Here is a 27344-nt window from a genome sequence, read left to right as displayed (position 1 = left end):
TCTTTATCATCTCCCTGTCTTTATTCTTTGCTTATGTTTTACTTTTGCTTAAACATGTGCAATGTTTATCCTCCTCAGACCCAGCTATGGGTTTTCTGTCCACATTTGTGGACAGGAGTTTCACAACGTTATACCAAAAAAAAGAAAAGAAAACTGTCCACCACAAAGGACATTCCATAAAAATTTTAAAAACTGCATCTGAAAAAACTCTTGCATCTTGATGTTTCCAATATAGGCACTGATTTAATAAAAAACAATAAAAGCTGGTACTTTGCTGACATGTCCTGGGTCTTAGGAGGTTAAAGAACCCAGAGGTATTGAAAGCTGTGATTGTTTTTTTTGTTTGTTTTTTTTTAAAGTGAGAAATACCAAAACTGTAAGCACTCAGTTCATATGTTAGTTTTTTTTTTCTGTTTGACACTTTGTATGTATAAAATAAGAAATACAAAAAGAACTCTATCACATGTATGAATGGTAATGCTGAGATATCTTGCTCCTTTTCCAATAAAAACAAAATAAAATAAAAAAAAAAATCAAATAGATTAGTTTTAGATTTCATGTGTAAATTTAGCCGTGTACCAACTGTTGGATATCCAGTACAGAGGAGCGCTGTAGAATATGTCCATATACAGTCACAGTCTCTGCCAGAAATAACCTGGCACTCAATGCAAAGCGACATGTGTAAGTTGAGCGCATATGAGACATATCTGACCCTAAAGGCCCCCCCTCCCATCCCTAAAAGGCATGCCAGAAGACACTGATGCGGGGAAAAAATGTATTGGCCAATCACAGTTGTGGAGGTCGATAGGGTAAACAGGTGTGGGGAGGGGTCGGGTGAGCAGGGGGCCACCGTTACACTGCACATGTATGTCTGCGGAATCGGAATTCATCCAAATACTGCTGCTCTTTTCTTTGATTTTTGCCAAATATTTAGCATTTTAGTTTACATCAAACTGTTCCTGCTGCTGTAGGACTGTTGGAAAGTGGCCCATTTAAGATCGGTTTGTTCATTTATTACCATTAATAGAACAAATCACACACACCAGGGCTCTCAAACTCCTGTTCTTTCAGGTTCCACATTCAGCCCGGTTTGATCTGCAGTGGGCTTAACCAGTAAAATAATAACAGAATAACCTATAAATAATGACAACTGACAATTTATGTCTTTGTTTTAATGCCAAAAAACCCCTTTAACCTCCTAAGACCCAGGATATGTCAGCAAAGTACAAGCTTTTTTGTTTTTTTTTATTAAATCAGTGCCTATATTGGAAACATCATGATGAAACCGTTTTTTCAGATGCAGTTTTAAAATTTTTATGGAATGTCCTTTGTGGTGGACAGTTTTCTTTCTTTTTTTTTGTATGAAGTTGTGAAACTCTTGTCCAGAAATGTGGACAGTGGGTCTTAGGAGGTTAAATTGTGAAAGTACTTAATTTTATAAACTATCCAAACAAAAAAAACATGAATAACCTGAAAAAAATGAAATTTCTTCAGAAAAATCAGTGCAATTTCAACAGTATTCTGCCTCATCTTATCATTTCTCCATGTGCATTATGGATCAGATCTACAAAGACACTAAACACTGAGGAACAGGCAGAAAAGAGTTCAAATTGGGCTGAATTTGACTAGTAAAGTAACACCACAATGTACTTTCTGTGGCAGAAATATTCAAATATTAACATGTTAACATCAAACATACAAATGTGCATTAAAGATGGCACCTTATGGATAGAACAGATATCTGCACCAGGGGTGGGAACTGATAGGGTTTGATCAATATCAATGCCATTGTCGATTCTGCTTACCAAACCAATACCTTATCAATTCTCCAATCAATTCCTGTGTGGTTTTTTGAGTGGGAAAAACAGTAGTTGGACAGGTGATAGAGGAGCTTGTTTGACCATTTTCATATCAAGTTTTCTAGTTGTCTTTGTGCGGTAATCGAACACGGTTATCATGATAATTAGAATTTAAACGGTAATACTAACCATCGGAAATTTTACCACGGTTTATCGTTATATCGGTAATGATTACATCCCTAGTGTGAACAGAGCCCGGCTGTTCCTCACATGTCTTCATGATCTGGTTTCCTTTGTCAGATTCAGTCTGAGGACCCGCTGGACCACCAAGTTGGACCAGAGGACGGTCTTCACGGACTCCCTCTACCTGTATGTGTGTGGCCTGGCCTCTCCAAACTGTACTTCAGTCCTCGTTCAGTTAACCAAAGGAGAACAACTACAGAGAACCACCAGTTGGGTCCACAAACGACAGGAACTCATTCGGAAACTGCTAAAACAGCTGTGTCAGAACACCAGCCTGACTGGACCAAAGGTAGAAGGAACCACAGTCAAACCTGAGCCATCACATGTTTTCTGTCTCCATCTGTATTACAGACCTGATCAAAATCTTAAGACCAGCTGAAAAATAGCTAGAATTTACCTTTTGCACATTTGGATCTTAATGAGGTTTTAAGTAGAGCTACAATATACAAAAGCAAGAAGGGGGAGTGAGACAAAAAGCACTTTGAAAAAGTCATTTATTGAAAACAACAAGTAAACTGAAATAGGCTGTTTATCAGCTGATCCAAAGTTTAAGACCGCAGGCTATAAAAGCCAAAATCTGCTCAAAATTCTCATTTTCTGTCGGGCATTCACACGGTCATGCCCTCCTGATGGCTAAAGCTCAGAAGCTTTCTCTTCTTGAACGTGGTCGGATCGTCCAGCTGCATAAGCGAGGCCTCTGGCAGCGTGCCATTGCTGCTGAGGTTGGACGCAGTAAGACAGTCATTCTACATTTTTGGACAGATCCTGAGCATTATGGAACAAAAAAGTCAAGTGGTAGACCCAAAAAAATGACACCTGCGCTGAGCCGGAGGATCCCATTGACTGTCCGTCAAGACACAGGGCGGTCCTCCACCCAAATGAAGGCCCTTATTGGTGCCGACTGCAGCGCAGTAACCATCAGACGGCATCTGCGGGAAAAGGGTTTCAAAAACAAAAAACCAATTCAAAGACCTCGTCTCCTACAACGCCACAAAACTGCCCGTTTAGACTTTGCCAGGAGCATCAAACATGGGACACTGAAAGGTGGAAAAAAGTTTTATTCTCTGATGAGAAAAAATGGAACCTTGACGGTCCAGATGGCTTCCAACGTTACTGGCATGACAAGGAGATCCCACCTGAGATGTTTTCTACCCGGCACAGTGGAGGGGGGTCCATCATGATCTAGGGTGCTTTTTCATTCAGTGGAACACTGGAGCTTCAGGTGGTGCAGGGTGGTTAAACGGCGGCCGGTTACGTGCAGATGTTGCAGCGGGCGTCCCTCATGACTGAGGGCCCTGGTCTGTGTGGTAACAGCTGGGTTTAAAAACAGGACAACGCTGCAGGTCACAATGCTCGCTTGACCAAGGACTTCTTCAGGGAGAAGAACATCACTCTTTTGGACCATCCCGCATGTTCCCCTGATTTAAATCCCATAGAGAACATTTGGGGATGGATGGCAAGGGAAGTTTATAAAAATGGCCATCAGTTCCAGACAGTTGATGCCCTTCGTGAAGCCATCTTCACCACTTGGAGCAATGTTCCCACCAGCCTCCTGGAAACACTCGCATCAAGCATGGCCAAAGGAATTTTTGAAGTGATTAACAAGAACGGTGGAGCTACTCATTACTGAGTCCTACTGAGAACATTTTTTGTTCTGGTTTGGAGAGTTTTTTGTATTTTTTCGAGCAATGGTCTTAAACTTTTGATCAGCTGATAAACAGCCTATTTCAGTTTACTTGTTGTTTTCAATAAATGACTTTTTCAAAGTGCTTTTTGTCTCACTCCCCCTTCTTGCTTTTGTATATTGTAGCTCTACTTAAAACCTGATTAAGATCCAAATGTGCAAAAGGTAAATTCTAGCTATTTTTCAACTGGTCTTAAGATTTTGATCAGGTCTGTATATTGTCTTAGGTCTGAAATCGTCTTTCTTAAACATCAGTGTTTCCAAAATGTAGGAAACTCTGGTTGATGTCAGGAAGAATTCTTCTCCTGTCATTATTTTTTTAAATTTATTCATTCATTAAACCTGTCCAGTTCAGCAGTTTGGCCTCTAATATCAGTGAACTGGGGCCATGAGTTGCTTGACAGTTTTGATGTGAGAGGGTTTTGAGCCTTAGATCAGTTTTTCCCTATTGGTCGGATTCTTCTGTCATTACTGTACTTTCCAGGCTATAAGCCCCACCTGACTATTTCACTCTCTTTTATTCAATAGTGTTAGTTCCTTTGTTTTGATTGAACTAAAATACTGTTCTGATGTTAGTTCTGAACTAATAGAATATGAACATTTGAAGAGGATCTGAAACTGGAATGTCTGTAAAACAGAATTTCAGTTTGAACACAGGAACATTTTGTGATATAACATTAGGTCCTGTTCTGATCAAATAAAAATGTTTAGTATTTGTGCAGATTTGTGCTGTAATTCAATTCTTAAAGGAAATAATCATTTAAAAAAAAAAGAAACAAACAAAAAATCACCTTTTTAACTATCATGATATATCATGATATATTGTATTGTGATCCTAGTATTGTGATTTGTAGCGTATAGCCAGATTCTTGCCCAAAAACAAAAATGAACCTCCACAGTATCTGCATTTGAATAAATACCTAAAAATATCCGTACAGTACTTTTTAATATCGATACAGTATTGTGAAATGAAATATCGCGATATATTGCAGAACTGATATTTTTTTTACAGCCCTAGTCAAGAGCGGTGCCCTCTGGTGGATTGATTGACAAACGCTCATTCCATCATACAGGACACATGGAAGAATGAAGGCAGTGACGGATGATGACGTTAGAAACAGACAAACATATTTACGTAGATAAAGTGAACGTAAATGAACCTTAAACTCTAGCCGACCCAAACCACCCTCTGCACTCTGAGTTTAAGCTGCCCCTGTCAGGTTGAAGGGTTCGTCTGCTTAAATCCAGGACAAACAGACAGGAACTCCTCTGTCCCTGTTCCCATTGGTCTTTAAAACAGCACTTTATTTATAAATTGTTTGAACCATGTGTCGTGCCTTGTTTTGTCATGTGTTTTTGTCCATGTTTTCATGTACTACAGATTCTTAATCTTGATCCTGATCCTGGTCTAGGTTCTGGAGCTGTGCCACTGCGTCCAGGAGAGCCAGGACATACAACTGGCCAAAGAAGTTGTTCTCACCAGACGTGTTCTGGAGCTGCGGAACATCAGGCTGTCACCCAGTGATATTGACGCTGTGGCTTTCGCTGTCAACTCTGTGAACGATAAAGACATCGGTTTAGATTTTGGAGCATGCTCAATGGAGCTGGAATGTTTGGATGTCTTACCCAGATGTCGGACAATTCACCTCCTCAGGTACGTGGAAATGTACACGGTTAAGGGTGAGTTTATGCATATAGCACATTTGAAACTACACAAGGTAGTGTTCAAGTGTTGTTGAGGCACAAGCTTTCCCACAGCTGAAAGGGAAAGGACTCCACAAACCAGACAGAGGACTTCACTCAGTGCACTTAATGTTCTCTTTATTCACCTAAAAGCACAGGTGAAAAACCTTGAAAATTAAAAAAGACAGACAATTTAGAAAAACAAGTGTTCAGAGAATGCAAACCTCTGCCAAGCACCGTGAACAGTGTGCATGTGTGGATCGACAATTTCTGTTTAAATTCAACAGTTTCCAAGTTGTTCCATTCAGCAGAAAAAGTTGAAGCTTGGTACCAGTCATGTGTCTGTCAAATTAGATTCAATTCTCATCAATATTAGTTGAGTTCTAATTTTAAATGTGTGGTAAATGGGATTTTCAATGTAAATGTCCACAGAGTCCACATTCCACTGTGGATGTGGACAATTTTGGGCCAGATACAAGAGATTGTTCTAAGCTACAGGTGGATCCACCTGGAGGCTAATCGGAGTCATTTAGAATTTTTGATGAATTTTGGAAAATGTCTCAATGATGACAGATGGAAAATTGTAGATGTTGTGACCTTGAACTTTGGCCTACTGGGACCAAAATGTAATGGGTTGGTCCCAGGGCCTAGGCCTATCTGTGGGGAAGATTTGGGAAAGATGGTTGGAATAATTTTCCTGTAAAGTTGCTAACAAACAAACAAACACACTGAGCAAAGTGATCACAATACTCCTGGTGGAGGTAATGGTCAGGCTTATAAGCAAGCAAAGCACAAACACTGTTGAATATAAAAACCTAAAAAAAAATCAATAAGGTCTCAATTAATACAAATGCAACCATCTCATTAGTGGCCTAATTAAACTTAGATTTTGCAAACTCTTTACAGTACACAGTTTTACACATGCATATATACCTAATTTTTTAATGAACAACAAATTTGCTCATTTTAACAGATTTTTTAACAGTGCATCATTTTGAATAAGTATTTTTAACTAAAATATTTTAACAGTGTAATTCATAAATCTTGTCAAGATCTACGCTTGCAATAGATTGTTTTTTAACAGACAGAAATTATAAATACTGTACGTGTGATTAAATTAAACGGGTTACCCACTCAGCAAGCAAAATAAGATTAATCAGCTTCTGGAAAATAAATCACAGATACATGACTGTTTGAAGTTTTGTTTTTACTTTTACGTTAGTTGTTTTTGCAGTGTTTAAATGAACGTACATATTCATTTTTCTGTCTCTTTTATTCAGATGCGTGCAGTCTTAAAAACACACAAAAACAACTGAATGAGTTAAAGGTTAAAGTCAGTGTTTAGTTTGACCTCTGACCCCATGACAAGAAGAAGCACAAACCATTAGAAACATCCGGCATGTGTTTGATGAAACCTGGAATCAGAACATCAGAAAGTGAACATAAGGGTTAAAGACATGTTAAGGTTAAAGGTCACAGTAAATAAATACCATCACTCTGGTTTATAGACGCTGTTTTTTTTCCACTGAAGCCTTTGTTTTTCCTGCTGTTCATACGACAGTAAAGTGTGTCCTTTACAGACTGAATAGTTAATGCTCTTTCTCTGTCTCTGTGTCAGTTTTCACAGCCGCAAGTACGATGACAAATTTGCTGAAAAGGTGTCGTCCGTTTTGCCGAGAATCACATCCCTGAGAAAACTAGAGTATGTTTTAATTGTTTGTTTTTTCTTTTCATATCCTTTAGATCAGGGGTGTCACACATAAGGTCTGTGGGCCAAAACGGGCCCAATGGATGAATTTGGAAGATTCAAAAATGACACTTAAGATATTTACAATCATTTTAGTTCAGGGGCCACATTCATTTTCATTTTTCATTCATTTATTTGTCTCGAGCAGAAGAAAAAAAAAATTTTTTTTCATGTACAAGGAACTGATATCAGAGCAAACACATTAATAAATAAAGGTGATCAAGACAATATAGCAATTGGCATGTACACTAGTAACAACAAAATAAATTCAATATGTACAGTTCAAAAAGGAGTGTGAAGAAGAAAACTTATTAAATCCCACCCCCATCTGACATTTATACAACAGAACTTACATGACTTTTGCTTCCTTAATGATGCAGTTCCATCTGTTTAGAGTCCTAATACTGTAAATAACGGACAGAAAACAGATTCATGTTCATCCCAGTCCGATCTAAAGTGGGTGAGATCAGTAAAATACTGTCATAATAACCGATAAATAATGACAACTCCAAATGTTTCTCTTTCTTTTAGTGTAAAAAAAAAAAAAGTAAATTACATGAAAATGTTTAAATTTACAAACTATTCTTTAAAAAAATGTGAATAACGTGAAATGTCTTAAAAGAAGTGAGTGTAATTGTACCAATATTTGTATTTGTAGATCCACTGTGGTCTTTACGTTGTAATGAACATGTATAAATGATAAACTGAAACATAATATTGTTAAAATGGCACTTAATTTTCTTAATTAATTTCAGTTTGTTCGTGGTTGTTCATGTTATTCATATTCTTTTGAAGGATACTTGGTAGATGCAACCATTTTCATCATGTAATTCTACTTTTTTTTTTTTTACTCTAAAAGACAGAGAAAGGTTTGGAGTTATCATTATTTATATATTATTATGCCTATTGTTTGTTTATTTTATTTATTTTGAATAGCATTAAAACCAAACAACAAAAGGATTATATAAAAGAAAGTCCAACATTCAAAACGGAGCGGGATGGAGTTTAATTTATAATCTCCCGCCCCCTTACCCCATCCTTCACCTAGCCTAAATTCTAATAAGTAACTCAAAATCCTACATATATCAGACTAAATTCTGACGAAGAACAAAACACTAAATTGCTGAACATACCAAGGATAGACTGTCCATTTTGCAGCAGCATTTCACATTAAAATAAACTCTGTCCTTTTCGTAGCAGTAATGGTGCACATATTAAAAACAGAAATAAACTCTGTCCTTTTCATGACAATAATACACATATTGAGGACAAAAGTAAAGTATTCGTTCCGTAACAGTAATGCACCAAAATAAACTGTCCATTTCTTAGCAGTAATATACTTATCAAAACTAAAACTTATTATTATTGGTCTGGCCCAGTTCAGATCAGACTGGTCTGAATGTGACCCCTGACATGAGTTTGACGGCCCTGCTTTAGCTCCTCCCAGTCTTTGTTTACAGTAACAGTCTGATTGTTGTTGTTGTTGTTGTTGTTTTCTCCAGGTTCTGCGGTGCTAATCTGACGGCCACAGGAGCTGCCACTTTAGCCTCTGCTTTACAGAACTGTCCAAACATCACTGAAATCAAGTGCGTTTCCAGCCCTTTCTAATCTTACTGATGCACAAATGACAGACTCTGTAGCTGCAGTGGAAAAAAAAAAACACATGAATTAGATGGTGGTTTGTGACTGAGCAGGACTAAATGGCATCATGATGTCTGTTTTTGTTGGTTGTGTTTTTACACAGTCTGAGTGACAACAATCTGAAAGACGAAGGAATCAAACATATGACCGACATCTTCACCAAACTACCACAGATTATCTCTGTCAAGTAAGGAAGTGTTTATAAGAGTATCTGAAGAGAGAAAGAAAGACGATGATGTTGTGAAGTGTCTTTGTGCAAAAAAGCGCTATTTAAGTGTGATGTAGTATTAAAATTATTATTATTATTATTATTACTTAAACTTTTATTGGTTTTTCAACACACAAAATATATAGGCCAATGCTTTGACTTACATATCGACATAGATACCTGGACAAAGTGCGTAGGAAAAAAAAAAAAAAGTAAGAGGAAAAAAAGTGTGATTTATTATTATTATTATTATTATTATTATTATTATTATTATTATTATATTGTTGTCATGTGTGTTTTTCTGCTGTAATTGCAGGTTGGGACGGAACAATACTTCTCTAAAAGCCGTGGACTATTTAATCGGAAAAATATCTTCATGTTTAAACATCCAACATATTCATGCAAAGTATGAACTCATTCACATTCACCTCAGTTCAGATTTAATATGTAGGACACTGTCTGATACAAAAGTAATCCAATACATGTAAAGCAGTTCACTATGTGTCCAAAAGTCTGTGGACATGTTGAATCCAGGTGTCTGTTCTTTTTTTTTTTTTTTTGGTGTTTCTGTTCTAACAGGGGTCTGGGATCCAAAACAATAAGGACTAATGTCAGAATAGAGTTTGATATTATGGGATAGATATCATTGCATTGGTTCGTTTGGGTTCAGTCATTATCTTTGTTTATAAAATGACTCACAGATGGTTTGGACATTGACTTATTTTTTATCCATGACTGATTTTTGATGTTCTTCCTCTAAATGTCTCTAATATTTTTCTTGCTCTGACTGTAAATAATTATTCCATCTACTGTCATCACATCTGACTGAGGAGGAAAAATCTATCATTAAACTATAGTCAAATATTCATGAATATATCTCAAATCAGCACCTTACAGCTGTAGACATGTGTCCACATATTTATGTCCATATAGTTTAGAAACATCAATATTTTAACCAATGCACTGATATTTATCCCATAATATCAAACTCTATTCTGACATTAGTCCTTATTGTTTTGGATCCCAGACCCCCGTTAGAAAAGAAACACCTGGATTCAACATGTCCACAGACTTTTGTCCAAATAGTGGATTAGGAATCTACATCAGGGGTCTCAAACATGCGTCCTGGGGGCCAAGTGCGTCCCCCCAAACGTTCCAGTCCGACCCCTGGGATGAATTTACAAAGTATAAATTCCACAGTCCAGGCTGTGGAACTCATTTTAGTGTGGGTTCCACATCCAGACCAATCTGATCTACAGTCAAATAATAACAGCAGAAGAACCTACACAAAAGAATGACTGCAGATTTACTACTGGGTTTGATGGAAAAAAAATATTACATTATATCTGTAAATAATGACAACTTCAAATGTTTGTCTTTGTTTTAGTGCAACAAATAACATGAAATTATGAAAATATGTACATTTACAAACTATCCTGTAACAATAAAACGTGAATAACCTGAACAAATGTAACCAACCTGAAATGTCTGTTGAAAATTCAGCCCAATTTGAACTCTTTTCTGCCTGTTCCTCAATGTTTAGTGTCCTTGTGGCAGATAGTTCAGGGCAAAAATAGGGCTGACAAGCCACTGCAGGACCCACAGAAACTGAAGTCAAGGTCGTCATCTAGACTGATGGACCAACAACCGTGTGTTTGTAGATCTGATCCATAATGCACATGTAGAGATCAGGGGAACCATATCAAAACTGTACACAAATATATTCGACATGGAATGTTCTTCTTTAACAATAATAAAAGAAATTTGGGAGAAGGATATGGGCACAAATATTACTGATGATCAGTGGTTAAACATACTTCAAAGAATCCTCTCCACTTGTATTTGTGCAAGGCATATTCAGTCTTATTCAGTTTAAAACTGTACACCGACTTCACATGTCTAAAGTTAAGTTATCCAACATTTACCCAGGAGTTGATCCTATTTGTGACAGATGTAGACGAGCACCTGCTACTCTCTTTCACACTTTTTGGTCATGTTCCAGTCTAACTGCATTCTGGTCTTCAATATTTGAAGCATATTCAACAATTTCAGGTCTGACCTTTGACCCCTGCCCTTTTATCAGACTTTTTGGCGTACCGTTAGAAGATCTCCCTCTACAAAGGCCACAATTAAATAGTATCACCTACTCCTCCCTTTTAGCACGGAGACTCATTCTTTTAAATTGGAAGAATGACAAACCACCCTCCTTTGGCAGATGGATATGTGATGTCATGTTTTTCCTTAACTCTTTAAGTGCCAGACAGTTAAGGGGCTAATAAGCCTTAAAAGTGCCACAGATTTTGGCCGTTTTTCAGTATTTCGCGTCGTTTTTATAATATTTGAAGAATCCTGCAGGAAACCGCTCGGTAACATTCGACCGATTGCTGATTAGATTCAAAACGCACCGGACGCAGCCGATTCATTATTGATCGTAATTTGCATAATTCATAATAATAATAATCTTTATTTATATAGCACTTTTCATACATTAAAAACTGTAGCACAAAGTGCCTTACATATCAGTTTAAAAATCAGTACCGCCCCCCACCCACACCCACCCACTCACCCACTCACCCACACACACACACAGACACACACACACACACACACATATACATGCAAACCCACAAGCTCACACATACTTAAGAAGACTGACTGAGCATGGGTAGACCAGAACAAAAATGTAAAAGTAAAACATCAGTTTAGGAGGCGCTGTCTCAGGGAGCCATCCGCACCAGGAGGCAGCCGCCGACCCCGGCGACCAGGCACCAGCAACACAGCCCCGCATCCCAACTAGTGGGAGAGGGCCAACTGGGACCCCCACCCACCAGAAAGGAGCGGACCCCAGTGAGAGAAGGCGCCACAGCCCCCGGAGTCCACAGCCGCCCCCCGGCATGGAGGGCTCCCTCTGATGAAACACCGGAGAATAAGAAACATTAAAAAGATATAAAAATATTATTCAGTGACCTCAAATTCCCGTCTGCTTGGTCTCAAAAGGGGGACACAGAAAGAACGTCATCGAAATGTGAGAAAGAAATGGGGGTGGATGGTTTGTTTGTACACAAATGTGGCGTGTTCTCCAAAGCCGATCTGATTGGCCCGTGGCACTTTACAGGTTGTTTTCGTAAAGCCAATTTAATCAGCCCATGGCACTGAAAGAGTTAAAATAGAAAAGATTAGATACACATTGCAGGGATCAATGGGGAAGTTTAATGTGGTGTGGCATCCTTTTATTTCTTATGTAGAACAGCTGACAATGCACCTCGACTCCGGTTAATGTGTTCTGTGTACAAAGTGATTGGGTAATTACATAGTGGAACTTTTTTTTTTTGTGGTGTCTTATTCCTCTGTTATATGTCTCAGTGTTTGTCTTACTTTTTGTATGTTTGAAAAACTGAAAATGAATAAAAATACATTGATCATAATGCACATGTAGAAATGATAATTTGAGGCAGAATATTGTTAAAATTGCACTTATTTTTCTTAGGAAATTTCAGTTTTTTCAGGTTATTCACATCTTTTTTTGTTTGGATAGTTTATAAAAGTAAGTATTTTCATAATTTAAAGGGGTTTTTTGCACTAAAACAAAGACAAAAAATTGTAGTTGTCATTAGTTATAGGTTATTCTGTTATTATTTTACTGGTCCGGTCCACTGCAGATCAAATCAGGTTGAATGTGGAACCTGAAAGAACATAAGTTTGAGAGTCCTGTTTTAGAGGATCATGTATTAACACATCTTTTCTTTTTGCAGTGGGAACAAGGAAACGACAGTAACCTTCTCCCAAACCTCTGATATGAACAGGTGAGTTCATATATTCAGATAAACCAATCACATTTACAACAATGTCACCAAATAAATCCTGAAATGCTGTGTGTGTTTCCTCAGCTGCAGCCGTGAACTTAAATGTGAACCCACTGTCAGGTAAAGCCGCTCTGACTCTTATCAAAGCTTGATTTGTTTCCAGATCTTTGATCGTGCGTCCAATTTCCTTGAAGAACTTTGTTCCTTGTTCCTTGTCGCTGTCAAACTCAAAGTGTTTTTGTCTTTTGGGAAAACACGAAGTGTGTTCTGCTGTTATCTAGTCAGCATCTGGGAAAACTTTATCCAAACCATTATCATGTAGTTTATGATGAGTAGAAAATGCACTCCACTTCTGTTTGGAATGATGACATGAATGACTGTTGGTGTTTGGAGTTTCAGTCATGTGATGTAATTTTTTTTTTTTTTTTTTATTCCAGTTTGCTGAACCAGAAGTGGAGCCAATCTGAAATGCAAAAAGTGGCAAAGTCTTTAGCGCATTGCCCTGCCCTGTCTGTCCTGGAGTAAGTCCACATTCAAAGCATTTATAGTCATGTGTTCAGTAGAAACAGGTTTCTGTGTACAGTACAAATCTGACACACTGAATGAACAAGAATTTAAGGTGAGTATGAAAGTGTAAAACGCTCTCTTGCACTCAATCCTTGTGGAATTTAAAGTATTTTTTACTATTGTGTTTTTACTACAGTTTTTAAGTTTGTGGATACTGCAGGAACCTGTAAATTTCCCTATGGGATGAATAAAGTATCTATCTGTCTGTCTGTCTGTCTCAAAATTGAAATGGAATAATTTAACTAGGAAATTACAACAACCTACACAAAACGGCATTTAAAATATGGCATGCGAGAGAAACGGCATAAAAATATAAAAAATACTGATTGATTGATTTTTAAAAGGGGACAGTTCATATTAATGAACATTATATTATAACAGTATGATATATAATAAACAGTAAGATATATGATAAACATTATGATATATGTATATATAAGGTGTATTAAAATGCATCTCCAAAGTATTCTCGGCTGCATTTGAACAGAGTTTTTATTCTTTTAAGCTTAAAGTTTTTATCTGTTTTATCTATTTATCTGATTTTTTTTGTTTTGTTTTTGTTTTTCTCATGCCTATACTTTTTATTGCTTCAGCTGCAATGCTTTTAATGTTTTATGTAAAGCACTTTGAATTGTCTTGTACATGAAATGTGCTATAGAAAAAAACCTGCCTTGCCAAAGAACATAAAGCCAACATATATCCAGTTTTTGACGTACAGTGTTGTTCATTTCAGTTTGTCTGGAGGCCAGTGGGACATAAAAACCCTGAGAACCCTGACCCAATTCATACCCAGGTTCAACATCACCGATAAGATCATGTAAGAAGCACACTGGAGCGACATTAAAACAATGGCATTCATGTGTTTTAATCATTGTTAAGCTCTGCCATGACAACCTCGGGCTGTAACTGGTGTGTTGTTTTTTTTTTTTTTATTAATCCTCTCAGTGTAAACGACAGCTGCTCTTCAGTGGAGGCTTTGGTGTCTCTGACTGCTCTTCTGTGCAAATGTCCTGCTGTCACAGAGCTTCATATTAGGTACAAACACACCTGCACTTCACATTTAACCACTAAACATACACACACACATACACACACACCTATGACAGAGATAGTCAGAGGTACTAGTGCTGTACATCCAGGATGGGATTTTTGCAGTGAATGTAAACACTGAATAAAGCTCAGACTTTGGAGTTTACATTTTTTTGTATTTGTGGCAGAATTCTAGTGCAGGGCTTTCCAAACTTATTCAAAAGTATCACCTGAATTCCCATTGTATGTACTTTTACAGATTATTTTACCTTTGTTACAGTATTGAACAAATGCACCTGTCATGGCTCAACCCATACTGGAAATCTGATTTGTTCTATTTGTCCAATATTTCTGTTATTTCTGTCATTTTCTTGGTTTTAAAGGATATAAATATTGGGTTTTATCAAACACAGATACAGTACTGTGGAAAAAAGACTGTGAACATACATTTGCTTTTCTCAGTCTGTGCATTAATATATACACAACTGTACAGTAAGTATGTAAACAGTAACATATTCAGACAAAACAAATATGAATATTGTAGAAGTCATATGGGATCATCTGGACAGACAGACAGATAAAAGACCATGAAGCCTGTGGGACATTCTGAAGGTGTTTAATTTTACACCAGATTATTCAAGTAAACATCCAGACAGTTGAAATTTACTGAATGGACATGACGCCACATACTGACTCTACCTGCACAAACTGTTCAACTGTTCCATTGTTTTTGTTTAGTTTGTTTTGTGTGTTTGTGTTTCTGCATACTTGGTGTTAGAAAGGAACACGCATGCACATCACAGCCCTGTAAAAACTAAAGCTAAAGGGTTAGGGTTAGAGTTAGGCTTTTGCACAGGACTGCATGTTTTTGTAGTCTCATTGGCTAACCTTAGCATAAAAGATAACAAGTGCTAACCTTAGCATTAAAGCTCACGACAGCTAACATTAGCATTAAAGCTCACAATGGCTAACATTACCTACACTAACGGAATAGACTCTGGGTTTTTGAGAAAACATATTTACCCGCCAAGGAACAGCGGAGGTTAAGTTTTCATCTGGGTTTGTTTGTTTGCTTGTTCGTTGGTTACTTTGCAAGATAACTCAAAACATTATGGACAGATTTTGGTGAAATTTTCAGGAAATGTTGATACTGGCACAAGGAACAAATGATTAAATTTTGGTGGGGGGGCTGATCTGCCTTGGCGGAGGTCTGCAGTCTGCACTCTCCGAGTGCTTATCTAGTTAGGGACCGAGCCGAAAGGTAAGGCCCTCTCACACAGTGAGAGGCCTTGCCTGCAAGCAAGGCCCTATTGTTATTCGTTCGTTTTTATATTATTATTTTTCCGTGACGCTTTAAACTGGATTTTGACCCCCTAAACGTGCTTGAAAACTCACCAAATTTGGCACACATGTCAGGCCTGGCGAAAAATTTGATAAAATGTAAAAATTAACCCCATAGGTGCCAAAATGGCCTCTAGCGCCACCTATGTGAAAAAACACCATAAAAGCCGTAGTGGCCAGTAGGAATGTCGTAGAGACATGAAACATACGCCAAAATGTTGGTTGGAACATGCTCTAAAAATGATACACTGACACTTATGACCTATCTGCAACAGGAAGTTCGCAATTTGCCTTTCAAAATAAAATTTTTAAAACTAACTCTGATGACACCGTTTGTCGTATTGACTTCTAAATAGTGCCAAAAGATAGAGTCAACCCTCCTCAAAAAAGTGATCTCGTACTTTTTCCAGAACTGTCTTAGTTTTTTTTTTACAAGCCCGCAAAGTTGTGATGTTTGGAACTCATTTTTCACTTTGGAGTTTTTCTCCACATGTGACATATCTACACGTTCCCGGGACTCAGCACAACGCTCCCATGCAAAAATTTTTGAGATACAATGTACGATTATTGATTTATAACAATTTGTTTATTTTCATACTTATTTTACTTTAGACTGCCATTTGACCCCCTTAACATGCTCCAAAACTCACCAAATTTGCCATGTATGTCATGGCTGGTGAAAACTTTGATACAATATCAAAATTAACCCCTTGGGTGCCAAAATGGACTCTGTAGCGCCACCTATGTACTAAAAAACACACAAAATCTGCCCTAGCGGCCAGTAGGAATGTCACAGAAACATGAAACAAATGCCAAAATGTTGGTCTGATTGAGCCGACAAATCATACACTGACACTCATGAGCTAACTCCAACAGGAAGTTGGCAATCTGCCTTTGAAAGTTACTCTACATTTCTGCAATTACTGCTTATTCATTTCACACTTTAAAAAAAAAACATATACCTCATTCAATTCCCACAAGTCTGCAGAATCCAAAAGTGAAAGAATTTTTCAGATACGACCTACGGTTATGGAATTATGGTGATTTTTTGAAGACTATGTTTAGTTTCACTTTTCACAATGACAAAGTCCCTATAAAAGTCTTGCTGGTGCATGATTACATGTTTGTCTGTAGTGCAGTGGTTCATGTAGCTGCCTATGGAGCCGAAGGACCCCGGTTCAACTCCCACTCAATCCAAAAAAAATTTTTTTTTTTTTAAACAGGTTTTACTGCATTGTATTGTGGATATTGGAAATTTTGCACATATTCAAAAGTACACGGAGTACATTTTTTCAAAATAAACCCCAATTAAGAATAATACAAAATGTCTATTGCATAACTTCTTTTTATTTTTATGACCAAACGCTCAACTGTTTGTACAATGTTTCTTCATTCAAAAGTACTCTTTCTCACAGACAAACATGCTCACACAATAGGGTTTTTCCAAAATAAAAGCCTTAAATGTGGTAAATCATCTCTTTTATACTCACTTATTCACACAACTTCAATTCATTTTTCAAACTGATTCTTTCTCTCACATACAAAACAAATGCACATACACACAGTAGGGTTTTCAAAATAAAAGTCTAATTTTAAAGGTGATGGTGGTTTCAGCAGAGGGTCGCTGGTGTTCTGTACAGATGTAAGGAGGACATACACTAAAGGGTGGGAACTGGTATGGGGACGGAGAGGTGTGAGTGGAGCTGAGGTATCCACGGTCACAGGAGGAATATCACGGGGGAGGCGGATCACTGGGGAGGCGGATCGCGGCGGAGGCGGAACGCCCGGTGCGAGGTCCCGCCCAATGCTGCTTGCAGCTTTAATTTAACATGTAGTTAATCTATTTTCAGTAGCACCATGAATTAATTAATTTTAATTATTTATTAACTGAGAAATAATGTATTTCATCTGTAAAACCAAAGATGACATCCATTTAATTTAATCTGTAATTGAATCTTTCTTTCTTTCTTTTTTTTTTTTAAATACTGGGGACAGGAAGAAGTGTTTTTACTGAAGTGCAGAATGAATCAGATTTCCGGTACAGGTCAGATAATGGTAATGGCTAGTAAGATAAAGTCAGCAGTTTCCTTTGTCACAGATAAGTAATGTCAGCAAAACATCAACACTTAACAGAGCATCTAACAGAAGAAACACACAGTTCAGTTACTGATGACTGAGTCCTGAAAGTAACCTAGGAACATGTAGCATTACAGCATTAAATATCCATAAACAGTTTTAAATCGGTGTATTTTTAGTTAGAAACCACCATATGGCACAATATAAACCTTCTGTTAATATGAGTTTTCTGTGTTTCAGACTCCAAAGGCCTGTTCAGATGTCTGTTATTTTCTCTGGAGGAAGAGAACCGTCTTCTAAAACACTGTGGTAAGTATAAAACTATCGTCTACAGGAAAAGTCAAACATTTAGAGCATTTTAATTCAGGGGCCACATGCAGCTCAATATGAGCTCAGTGGGTTGGACCAGTGGATTAATAACAGTGAAAAGAGTAAAATTATATTATGAAAATGTAATTTACATCTACAGAGTACACTTAAAATGAGACTGACATGAACAACCACAAACAACCTGAAATGTCTTCAGAAAAATAAGTCCAGTTTTAACAATATTCTGCCTCAGTTTATCCTTTACACAAGTGCATTACAACTTACAACCCATAAATGGATCCATAAAAATATTAATAAAACTCCACTTACTTCTCTTAAAACATTTCATGATGTTCATATTTGTTCAGTTTATTCACATTTTTTTGTGAAAAGATAGTTTGTAAATGTAAATATTTTCAAAGACAAAAATGTGGAGTTATTTCTTTTTGTAATTATCTTTTCTTTTTTTTTTTTTCAGGCAGCCTCATCTTATCTGTGTTTTATCACATATATAACTTCTATATATGTAAAGAAAAACAAACACAAAACAAAAACATACTCATACAGGGGAGCAATGACAGAAATACCAAAAATATACATAGTACCCTAAAATAGAGTTAAAGGGAAATAAAAAGTGTTTTTCTAATTCCATGGTTTCCTTCCAGAAACCCTTTTCCCCTGTTTAAGATGAACACAGAACATTTAAAGTGTGTATCATGAACCCAGGGTTTCCATGGGTCTGTATGCACGTTACCCTTATCAAGTAAAATCAGCTCTTAATGGTGTTATAAAATCAGCCCAGTTTTTCCAATAATTGGTGAATTTGTCTGTATCCAGTCTGACAGAGAAAGTCCACTTCTCCATCTTATAGATGTCATCTATAACCTCTACCCAGTCCTCCATTTTCAGTGCGTCCTTTTTTAGTCACTTCCCAGTGATAGCTTTTTTACCTGCCACCGATAATATTCTGAATAGATAATTATCCTGTGAATTAGTTCTGCCCTGGTTCTCTTTCTCCAAGTATATGGATTCAAATGTTAATGAAAACAGGACTTTCTTCATGCTTTTCTTCCAGTTCTCCTTATTTATAGGTTATTATGATCGTATTTTACTGGTTCTGACCCACTTTAGATCATATTGGTGTGGACGTGGAATCTGAACTTAAATGATTTTAACACCATTGATTGTTAAAATCTTCAGTGTCAATTTTACATTTCACACATTCATCCCTGGGGCCGGACCAGACCCTTTGGCGGGCTGTTTTTGGCCCACGGGCCGTATGTTTGACACCACATCCTGTAGCAGCAGGATGTTGGATGAAGAGAGCAAAGGTCTGAAGTATTAATCACTTAGAGATTACATTTTACACACTTTGCAGAAAACTCTTATAAATATTAGAACAGAATGGATATGAGAACGGATATGGGGTCATGGTGGAAGAGTAGAAGGAAAGGGCTGAAGTGTTCATGTGTGTGTGTCTCTACACATTGTGTGCAGTTATGGAGGTCAGGGTCACTTTATATGGACCTGTAGGTAGATGAGTTCTGCAGTAACAGGAGAGAACATGTGCATTATATCAGATTAAAACCAAACACAGACACAGAGGACCATCCAAACACACATGGACCAGTTCTCATAGAGGTCTACTGATCTGGACTCAGATCAAAATCAAATATCAAATAAATGACGATACCAGAACAAAGAAAATGTCCAACTGGAGTCACTAGAAGACCTCAGTAAAAGGCTCAGAAGAAGTGCACAAGGACTTCTTTAAAAACAGACAAACAGCACCGTCAAACTGAAGAGAAAAAACATCAAACTGTAATAAACTAATGGTAAACTTTAGTAGAAGGTTCAGAAGGTTCAGAAGAGCATGAGGACTTGTTTTAGAACTAATTGAAGTTGTGGACATCATGTTGTAACTGTTTGCTCCGTCAGTCTCAGCTGCTGTGATCTTCTGGCTGATGATCTGGACAGAGTGTGGTCCAGTTTGGGAGCTTCTTCTGATGTCACCTTTCTGGAGTAAGACACACACACACACACACACACACACACACGAACGTACACACACACGAACGTACACACACACACGACGTACACACAAGTATGAACAGCTGAAAAACACCTTTGCTTTTCTTTTATTCAATATTTATTAAGATATAAATGCACTATTTTCATATAGATTTGAGTTGATGGATACACATACTGTTTTCATAGGTTATACATACTGTTAATATTGTTCATAGATATAGATACTGTCACATACAGTTGATACTGTAAATATTTTTTATTCTACTTGTGAGCAATAATCTGTAGTTTGTGCAAAATCCTCTGTTCTGGTTATAACAATACAATATTTATTCAATATTTATCCAAACATAAATGCACTGTTTTTATATAGAGTTCACAGATGTGCACACTGTTAATATTGTGTCTATTCATATTTAAGATCTGTTTTTATTTTTATTTTTACTTTACTTTTACTTCTATTCTTGTCTTACTTTTGTATAATTTTCTATTCTATTTTCTCATTTTATTTGTATTTTTTTGTCATTTCATATTTGCTCTGTTCTTGTCTTCTGAAGTAGTGGTGGTTTTATTCGTGTTGCTGCACTGACAGGAGTCGAACAATGACAGTAAAGGTTTTTCTGGTTCTGTTTCTGTCAGTTTGTCCCATAATTGTTTAGGCAACAAAGGCCTGAAGAAGCTGTTGGACGTCCTGCCTCGACTTCGAAGCATCCAGGAAATCAAGTAAGACACAAAAACACAGACAATGGAATAAGAAAAAAGACACCTGACAGTTTACTGGTAATATTTAAAGGAAAATCTGCAGTTGTGTGTTTAGACAGGTATACGGTGTGTATTTAATCTGAAGGATCTGTGGATCCTTCAGTGTGATACTGAACATAAACCAGAGGGAAACATGAGACCCTGTTTTATTAGACAGAGCTGATCTAATCTTGTCTATTGTCAAAGACGTAGTCGAGCCAGTTCCAAAACAAATCCACCACAGCTGTAATTACCCCAGGGTACTATCCAGGGTAAATGAGTGGTTTAGTGCTAAAACATGCCCCTCCCACTGGATCACTGTTCTGTCCTGTGTGTTTTTCAGTGTCAGTAACAACACAATCAGCCTGGAAGGAGCAGCAGCGTTGGCTGGAGCTCTGTGTTCCCATGACAACCTGACACAAGTTCACATCAGGTACTCTGTGTTTGACACTAAAGGCATTTGAGCTGGTACAGGAAACATACACTGACTTAACTACATTTATATGGGGGGGTTAAATAGGTAAATCCGACATTGTTATAAATCAGCCACTGGGACAACGTTCAGTGCAGAATTCAGACCCCAGCACTGAACTGACACAGAACTGAGAAGTCACATGACACACTGCCACGTCTAATAACAATACTAATACTAATAATACTACTACTACTACTACTACTACTACTAATTATTATTATTATTATTATTATTATTATTATTATTATTATTATTATTATTATTATTATTATTATTATTACCACCACCATACATTCACACGCATGTAGCTCCGCCCACCTTCTCCAGCCTCCAGAGCAAAGAAAGAAAACAACATATAGAGTATTTACAACAATAATTCCTATTCTATACTATAAACTGTCTCTAATGTGTTGTTTCTTCAATCAGTTGATACAGTACTGTAGTAGAAAAATGAATAAAAGAATGAACTGAAGTATACTCCATGTATGACCACAGTACTGTGGAAACAAGAGGAGAATGAGTTCATGGAACAGGATCTGATTGGCTCTAGTCCAAATGATAAAATGTGATTGGCTCTATGGTAATAGACACACCCATATTTTGTGCCATAGTACTGTGGCAGTAGACATTGACATATTTTTAAATATAAATATACAAGTTAATTATTATTTTGTGAAACAAACTGATTGTTGATCTGTTTTTTAAAGTAATGAAGGAAAAGAGAAGGTGATCCTCAGGTTTTGTCCTGACCGAAGGTAAAAAAAAAAAAAAACCTCCAGAAATGTGGATACCATTGTCTTTACCTTTATTTATTTACTAATTCCTGTCTCTGACAATTTTCCAGTGACGATGAAAGGCAGCTCAAGGTGTTCAGGTACAGTTTTTTAATGTAGAATCAAACACGTATTTAATTATCTTTTTTAGGCATCAATATCCTACAAGTCTTGTCTAGTGTTGATTCTTTTAAAATTCTCTTTTTACTCTGTAGTATAAACAACAGCAGCCTGACACCGTCAGATGTAGCTGCATTCTGTAAGAAGTTGGTCCAGTGTCGATCACTGTTGGAGTTAGAGTAAGTGTCATTACAACTCCAGTTCTGTTGCTCCATCCATTATTCATGTTGAGTAAAAGTCTGTGGTTCCAACCCCGTTTGTACTTCAGTAAATAACTCCAGTTACATGAAGCACCAGTAGCAACATGCATATTAACACACATATTCATATTAGTAAGACTTTCCATCACTAACCTACTGATTGCTGATTATTGATACGAAGGATGGAGGCTGTTTTACATTAAATATGTGTTTATAGGCTTTACTCACCAGAACAGTTACATGGTCTATTCATATGTAACTGAGCAGAAATAATAAAGTCTGACCTCATTTTAATACAGGGAACATATTCTGACTTCATTTACAGCTAAATCTGGACCCTATTAGACATATTAGACCACCTTTAGTCAGTGGTATTAGAGAGAATGACTTTTATTAACAAGTATATTAAAGTCATAGTACATATACAGCAGCGTCTGTACATACTATCAAGCAGATATTAGATGGATATGGGTGGAAAACAGGTAGTAAAGAGTGTGGCTGTTGGAGGATATGGTCAGTAAGTGATCGATAATGATTAACAAGGGCCCAGGATTAAATTAGATTAGATTAGATTAGATTAGATTAGATGAGACTAGATTAGATTAGATTAAATTAGATTGGATTAGATTAGATTTTATTGATCCTTCAACGGGGAAATTCAATGGTCAAGAAAAAAATGTGCGGCATGAAGATAGTAGTGCTACCATGATGACTGATTTTCTAATGACTAATCTTTTGACTAATTTTTCAGTTAGTCTCCTAATTTTAAATAAAATCAAGTGTTTGTTTTTGTTGTTTATGTATTGTGTCCATTTTATTTTGAATGTAACTAAAGGGCCAAAACATAAGTGTCACCAGTACCATAAAAAATGTAAACAATATAAATTAGTTAATAATTACCAAATAAAAATTTACAGTGGGATTTTTTCCACATTCCAAAAAAAAGAAATAGCACAAAGTTATTCAAGTTAATGTCTAGCTATATCAGTATGAAACAAAATATTACATAATTCCGTAGGCACTTACAGTTTCCAGGTCAAAGTGACTTCCACTGAGTGTTTACTTAACAGTTCAAATATTTATGGTGTAAACATGGTCTCATATCTCACTATCATTTTCAGGACAGTGTCAGTGAGTACTGATGCAGGATGTGGTGTGCAGATGAATTCAGTCAGACTACTTTACCCACAAAAAGAGAACAGACAAATACTTCAGTACCCTACTGATGTAGACATGGAGAACCTGTTCCTATATTATCCTGTCTGGACTTTCACCTGAACCTTCACAGCCCACTTTGGTTGGAAGCTCATGAAATGAACTGTTCAAAAACATTATGTAGTCTATTAACAATATAAGCATCAGCATCTGCATTTCCATTAGACGATGTCTTATTAGTCAGAGTCTGCACTGGGCAGGAGACCAAAAATAAAGAGGTGGTCAGTAGTAAATTTAATTATGTCGACCAATTGCAGCAGCACTAAAAGATAGTGCAAAAGACAAACATTATAAAAAATATGAATTAAACTGTAATTCAATTAGTTCAAGAGTAGCAACAAGAGGATAAACACAGTAATACCAACCAGAAGTAATGTATGTACTTAAAGTTATAAGTAACTGTACCTAAAATAGTGGGATGTGGACGTAGGAGGATGGTCAGTCATGCCAGTAGTGGTCAGTCATGTCAGTAGTGGTCAGTAATGGTCAGTCATGTCTATAGTGGTCAGTCATGGTCAGTCATGTCAGTGTGTGGATGAGTGGACAGAGTAATAAATTACAGTTACATGTGTCCTCTAGAGGAGAAAACCCAAATAAAGATGAGGTGTTTGAAGGAGTCCAGGCTAAAACAGATCAGAGGGGGGGTGGGGGTGGTCTTTTATACCTTCTGTAAACCCCGCCCACATAGGCAGGCCAAGGCAGAGGACCATCCCACGGTTGGGTCATTTACACTGCAAAAAAGGCCTGTATGAAAATAAGAAAATTAAACTCATTATTGTGATCATTTTACTTGAAATAAGACATTTTATCTGCCAGAGCAGGAAGAAAACTGGACTCTTAAAATAAGACAATATTATCTAAGGATTATACAATGATACAATTATTATTTTGAGTAGAATATACTTATTTCAAGTCTTCATAGTAAGATTTTTTTTAAATCTAAGGTGTGTGTATGTGTATGTATATATATGTATATATATGTGTGTGTGTGTGTATATATATATATATATGTGTGTGTGTATATATATATGTATATGGTCTTATGAAGATGTATTGACTCAATATATATGTATTTATGGGAATGTGTTGAGGGTAAACAGTTCCTGTATCGTCCAGGAGCTGGTTGTATTATACATATTGTTTATAATTAGTTGTAATGTCTCAGTGGGGTTGAGATCAACATGAAAAAGTCAAATAATCTGAACAAGGTTAAGTCTAAATAAGTAAATAAATCTAAACACTGATTTTCAGATAAATATTCCACATTCAGGTCAGTTTACAGTGTCTCAGTCAGATGTTCATTTTTTGCAGTGTATGCTTTTCTTCTTTCTGATATGACTTGCCTCTGTGACTTGGTGGGGTGGGGGGGTTTAATGGGGTACCACTGATGTCCTGTTGTGTCAGTCTGTCTCACAGCCCACTGAAACATGAAACTATCAACAACCTGCTTCAAGTCCTGCCAAACATGGAGGCGCTACAAACACTCAAGTAAGATATACATAGTTTGGATGGTTTGGGGTGTGTGTGTGGGTGTGTGTGGGTGTGGGTGTGTGTGTGTGTATGTGTGTGGGTGTGTGTGGGTGTGTGTGTGTGTGGGTGTGTGAGGGTGTGTGTGTGTGTGTGTGTCATGCAGCCTATTTCAGTCCCTCCTGCCTTTTTCCATACTTTTAAACTTTTTTCCCCTTCCTTTGTTCATCTGTGTTCAGTGTTTTTAGTTGAACAATGTCTTTTTGCTACTTAAATGGAACTGACAAACAAACATTTCCCCCTGGGATTAATAAAATATTCTGATTCTAAGGAGAAAGTGTAGACCCTGGTGTTAAAAGTACTAAAGTCACAAATAAAAGTCTGTTAAAATATTTACAGGGTGGACTTTGTTAAACAAACACAACATGTTTTTACTGAACCTGGGGGGACAGATCTTTTTCCATCACTGCTCCAAACCTCTGGGACTCCCTCCCACCTTCTATCTGTCACTGCTACGACCCCAACACCTTTAAATCCCTTTTAAAAACTCATTTAGTTAAGATTGCCTTTAATGTTTAATTGTTTTATATTCGTACACCTGCCTTTTGCACCTGCTTTTATGTTTTTAATGTGTTTGGTTTCTGTGTTTATCTGCTGTATGTAAAGTGTCTTTGAGTTCTATGAAAAGTGCTATACAAATAAAATGTATTATTATTATTATTATTATTGTTATTATTATTATTATTATTTATGCTCAACTTAAATGATCCAAAAATGTGACTTCAGTCCTTTTAGCACCAGGGTCTTGGATGTCTGTTGTTTTTTTTTGTTTTTTTTGCATACTTGCGGTCTAAATGCAGCTCCCATAATAACAGCTGCTGGTGTTCTGTCTGTGGGCTGGATGTGCACTTTCTTCTGCCTCATACCTCAGGTGTCACATGTCGTCTCTACTCATACATATAAAGTCTGCAGATGCCATGGACTCACCCTGCTCTGCTGTCTTTCTCAGCTCCTCGGGTCTCTAGTATTCACTGTTGATTGCAGCTGTTCTAAGTACTGGTCATAAACCACATCAGTGTGTTCTTTGAAGGCAGATTGTTTGGTGTTAAAGGGTTAGTAGTGATTCCATGTGTCTTAAATTTGTATGTTCCATGATATGGAAGTATAGTGTGTAGAAGGTCAGCTGGAAGTTAAGGGAAAATGACTGTATGGAAGTTAAGTGTCAGTTTAGGTCTAGAACAGGGCTCTCAAACTCATGTTCTTTAAGGTTCCACATTCAGCCCAATTTGATCTCCATTGGGTCAGACCAGTAAAATAATAACAGAATAACCTATAAATAATGACAAGTCCAAATTTTTTTAATGCAAAAATGCATTAAATTATGAAAATATGTACATTTTACAAATTATCCAAAACAAAAAAGATGTGAATAATTGAAAAAAAAAAAAAGAAATTTCTGAAGAAAAATAAGCACAATTTTATCAATATTTGGCCTCAGCTTATGATTTCTACATGTGCATTTCAGATCAGATCTACCAAGGCACAAAACAGGCAGAATATGGTTTAAATAGCACTTAGAGTTTAGACATTTCAGGTTGTTCATATTTGTTCAGGTTATTGATGTTTTATTGTCAAAGGATATCAGAATTTAATGTTCTTTGCAATAAATCAAAGAGAAAAAAATTGGTGTTGCCATTATTTAGAGGCATAATGTCATCATTTTTTTCCACATTAAACCAAGCAGAAAATTTGGAGTCATTAGTTATAGGTTATTATGCTGTTATTTTCAATTTGATGCATTTGACTGTTAATATCTTCAGGGTAATTCTTTGCACTTTGTAAATTCATCCCATGGGCCGGATTGGAACCTCTAGCGGGCCGGTTTTGGCCCTCAGGCCGCATGTTTGACACCTGTGGACTAGAACGTGGTTTTAATATCATTAGCCTTGTAGCATAATTATATTAAGTCATATTTGTGGAACAATTGGGATATCTGTGTAACTTTACTCTCCAAACAGTACTGATTCATTTTGCATCATCGGCCTTGATCTGAACAAATATGACTTCAGCAGTTACAGCAGTGTTTTTCAACCTTGGGGTCGGGACCCCATGTGGAGTCTCCTGGAATTCAAATTGGGTTGCCTGAAATTTCTAGTAATTGATGATTTAAAAAAAAAAAAAAAAAAAAAAAAAAA

The 27344-nt window shown here is 36.9% G+C and overlaps 1 protein-coding gene and 1 pseudogene across 2 annotated transcripts in view; both read left to right on the top strand.

Moving 5' to 3' along the window:
* The window catches only part of LOC115421684 (CCR4-NOT transcription complex subunit 1-like), a 969367-nt pseudogene that overhangs the window by 254894 nt on the left and 687129 nt on the right, over window positions 1–27344 (top strand).
* The window catches only part of nlrc5 (NLR family, CARD domain containing 5), a 79275-nt gene that overhangs the window by 22819 nt on the left and 29112 nt on the right, over window positions 1–27344 (top strand). The window contains exons 12-30 of one of the 2 annotated variants that reach the window (XM_030137666.1): window positions 2100–2331; window positions 5139–5380; window positions 7028–7111; window positions 8659–8742; window positions 8901–8984; window positions 9322–9411; window positions 12758–12808; window positions 12893–12928; window positions 13246–13329; window positions 14109–14192; window positions 14321–14410; window positions 18062–18130; window positions 20069–20152; window positions 20798–20881; window positions 21243–21332; window positions 22082–22129; window positions 22219–22248; window positions 22363–22446; window positions 25087–25170. In XM_030137666.1, the coding sequence (XP_029993526.1) occupies window positions 2100–2331; window positions 5139–5380; window positions 7028–7111; window positions 8659–8742; window positions 8901–8984; window positions 9322–9411; window positions 12758–12808; window positions 12893–12928; window positions 13246–13329; window positions 14109–14192; window positions 14321–14410; window positions 18062–18130; window positions 20069–20152; window positions 20798–20881; window positions 21243–21332; window positions 22082–22129; window positions 22219–22248; window positions 22363–22446; window positions 25087–25170 (1734 nt within the window). The remainder of the gene's footprint in view (window positions 1–2099; window positions 2332–5138; window positions 5381–7027; window positions 7112–8658; window positions 8743–8900; window positions 8985–9321; window positions 9412–12757; window positions 12809–12892; window positions 12929–13245; window positions 13330–14108; window positions 14193–14320; window positions 14411–18061; window positions 18131–20068; window positions 20153–20797; window positions 20882–21242; window positions 21333–22081; window positions 22130–22218; window positions 22249–22362; window positions 22447–25086; window positions 25171–27344) is intronic. The other variant, XM_030137667.1, reaches the window with a different exon arrangement.

Source organism: Sphaeramia orbicularis, chromosome 6 (assembly GCF_902148855.1).
Source record: "Sphaeramia orbicularis chromosome 6, fSphaOr1.1, whole genome shotgun sequence".
Taxonomy (NCBI): domain Eukaryota; kingdom Metazoa; phylum Chordata; class Actinopteri; order Kurtiformes; family Apogonidae; genus Sphaeramia; species Sphaeramia orbicularis.
Note: the sequence above shows the minus strand (reverse complement) of the source record. Positions and strands in the feature narration are given on the sequence as shown.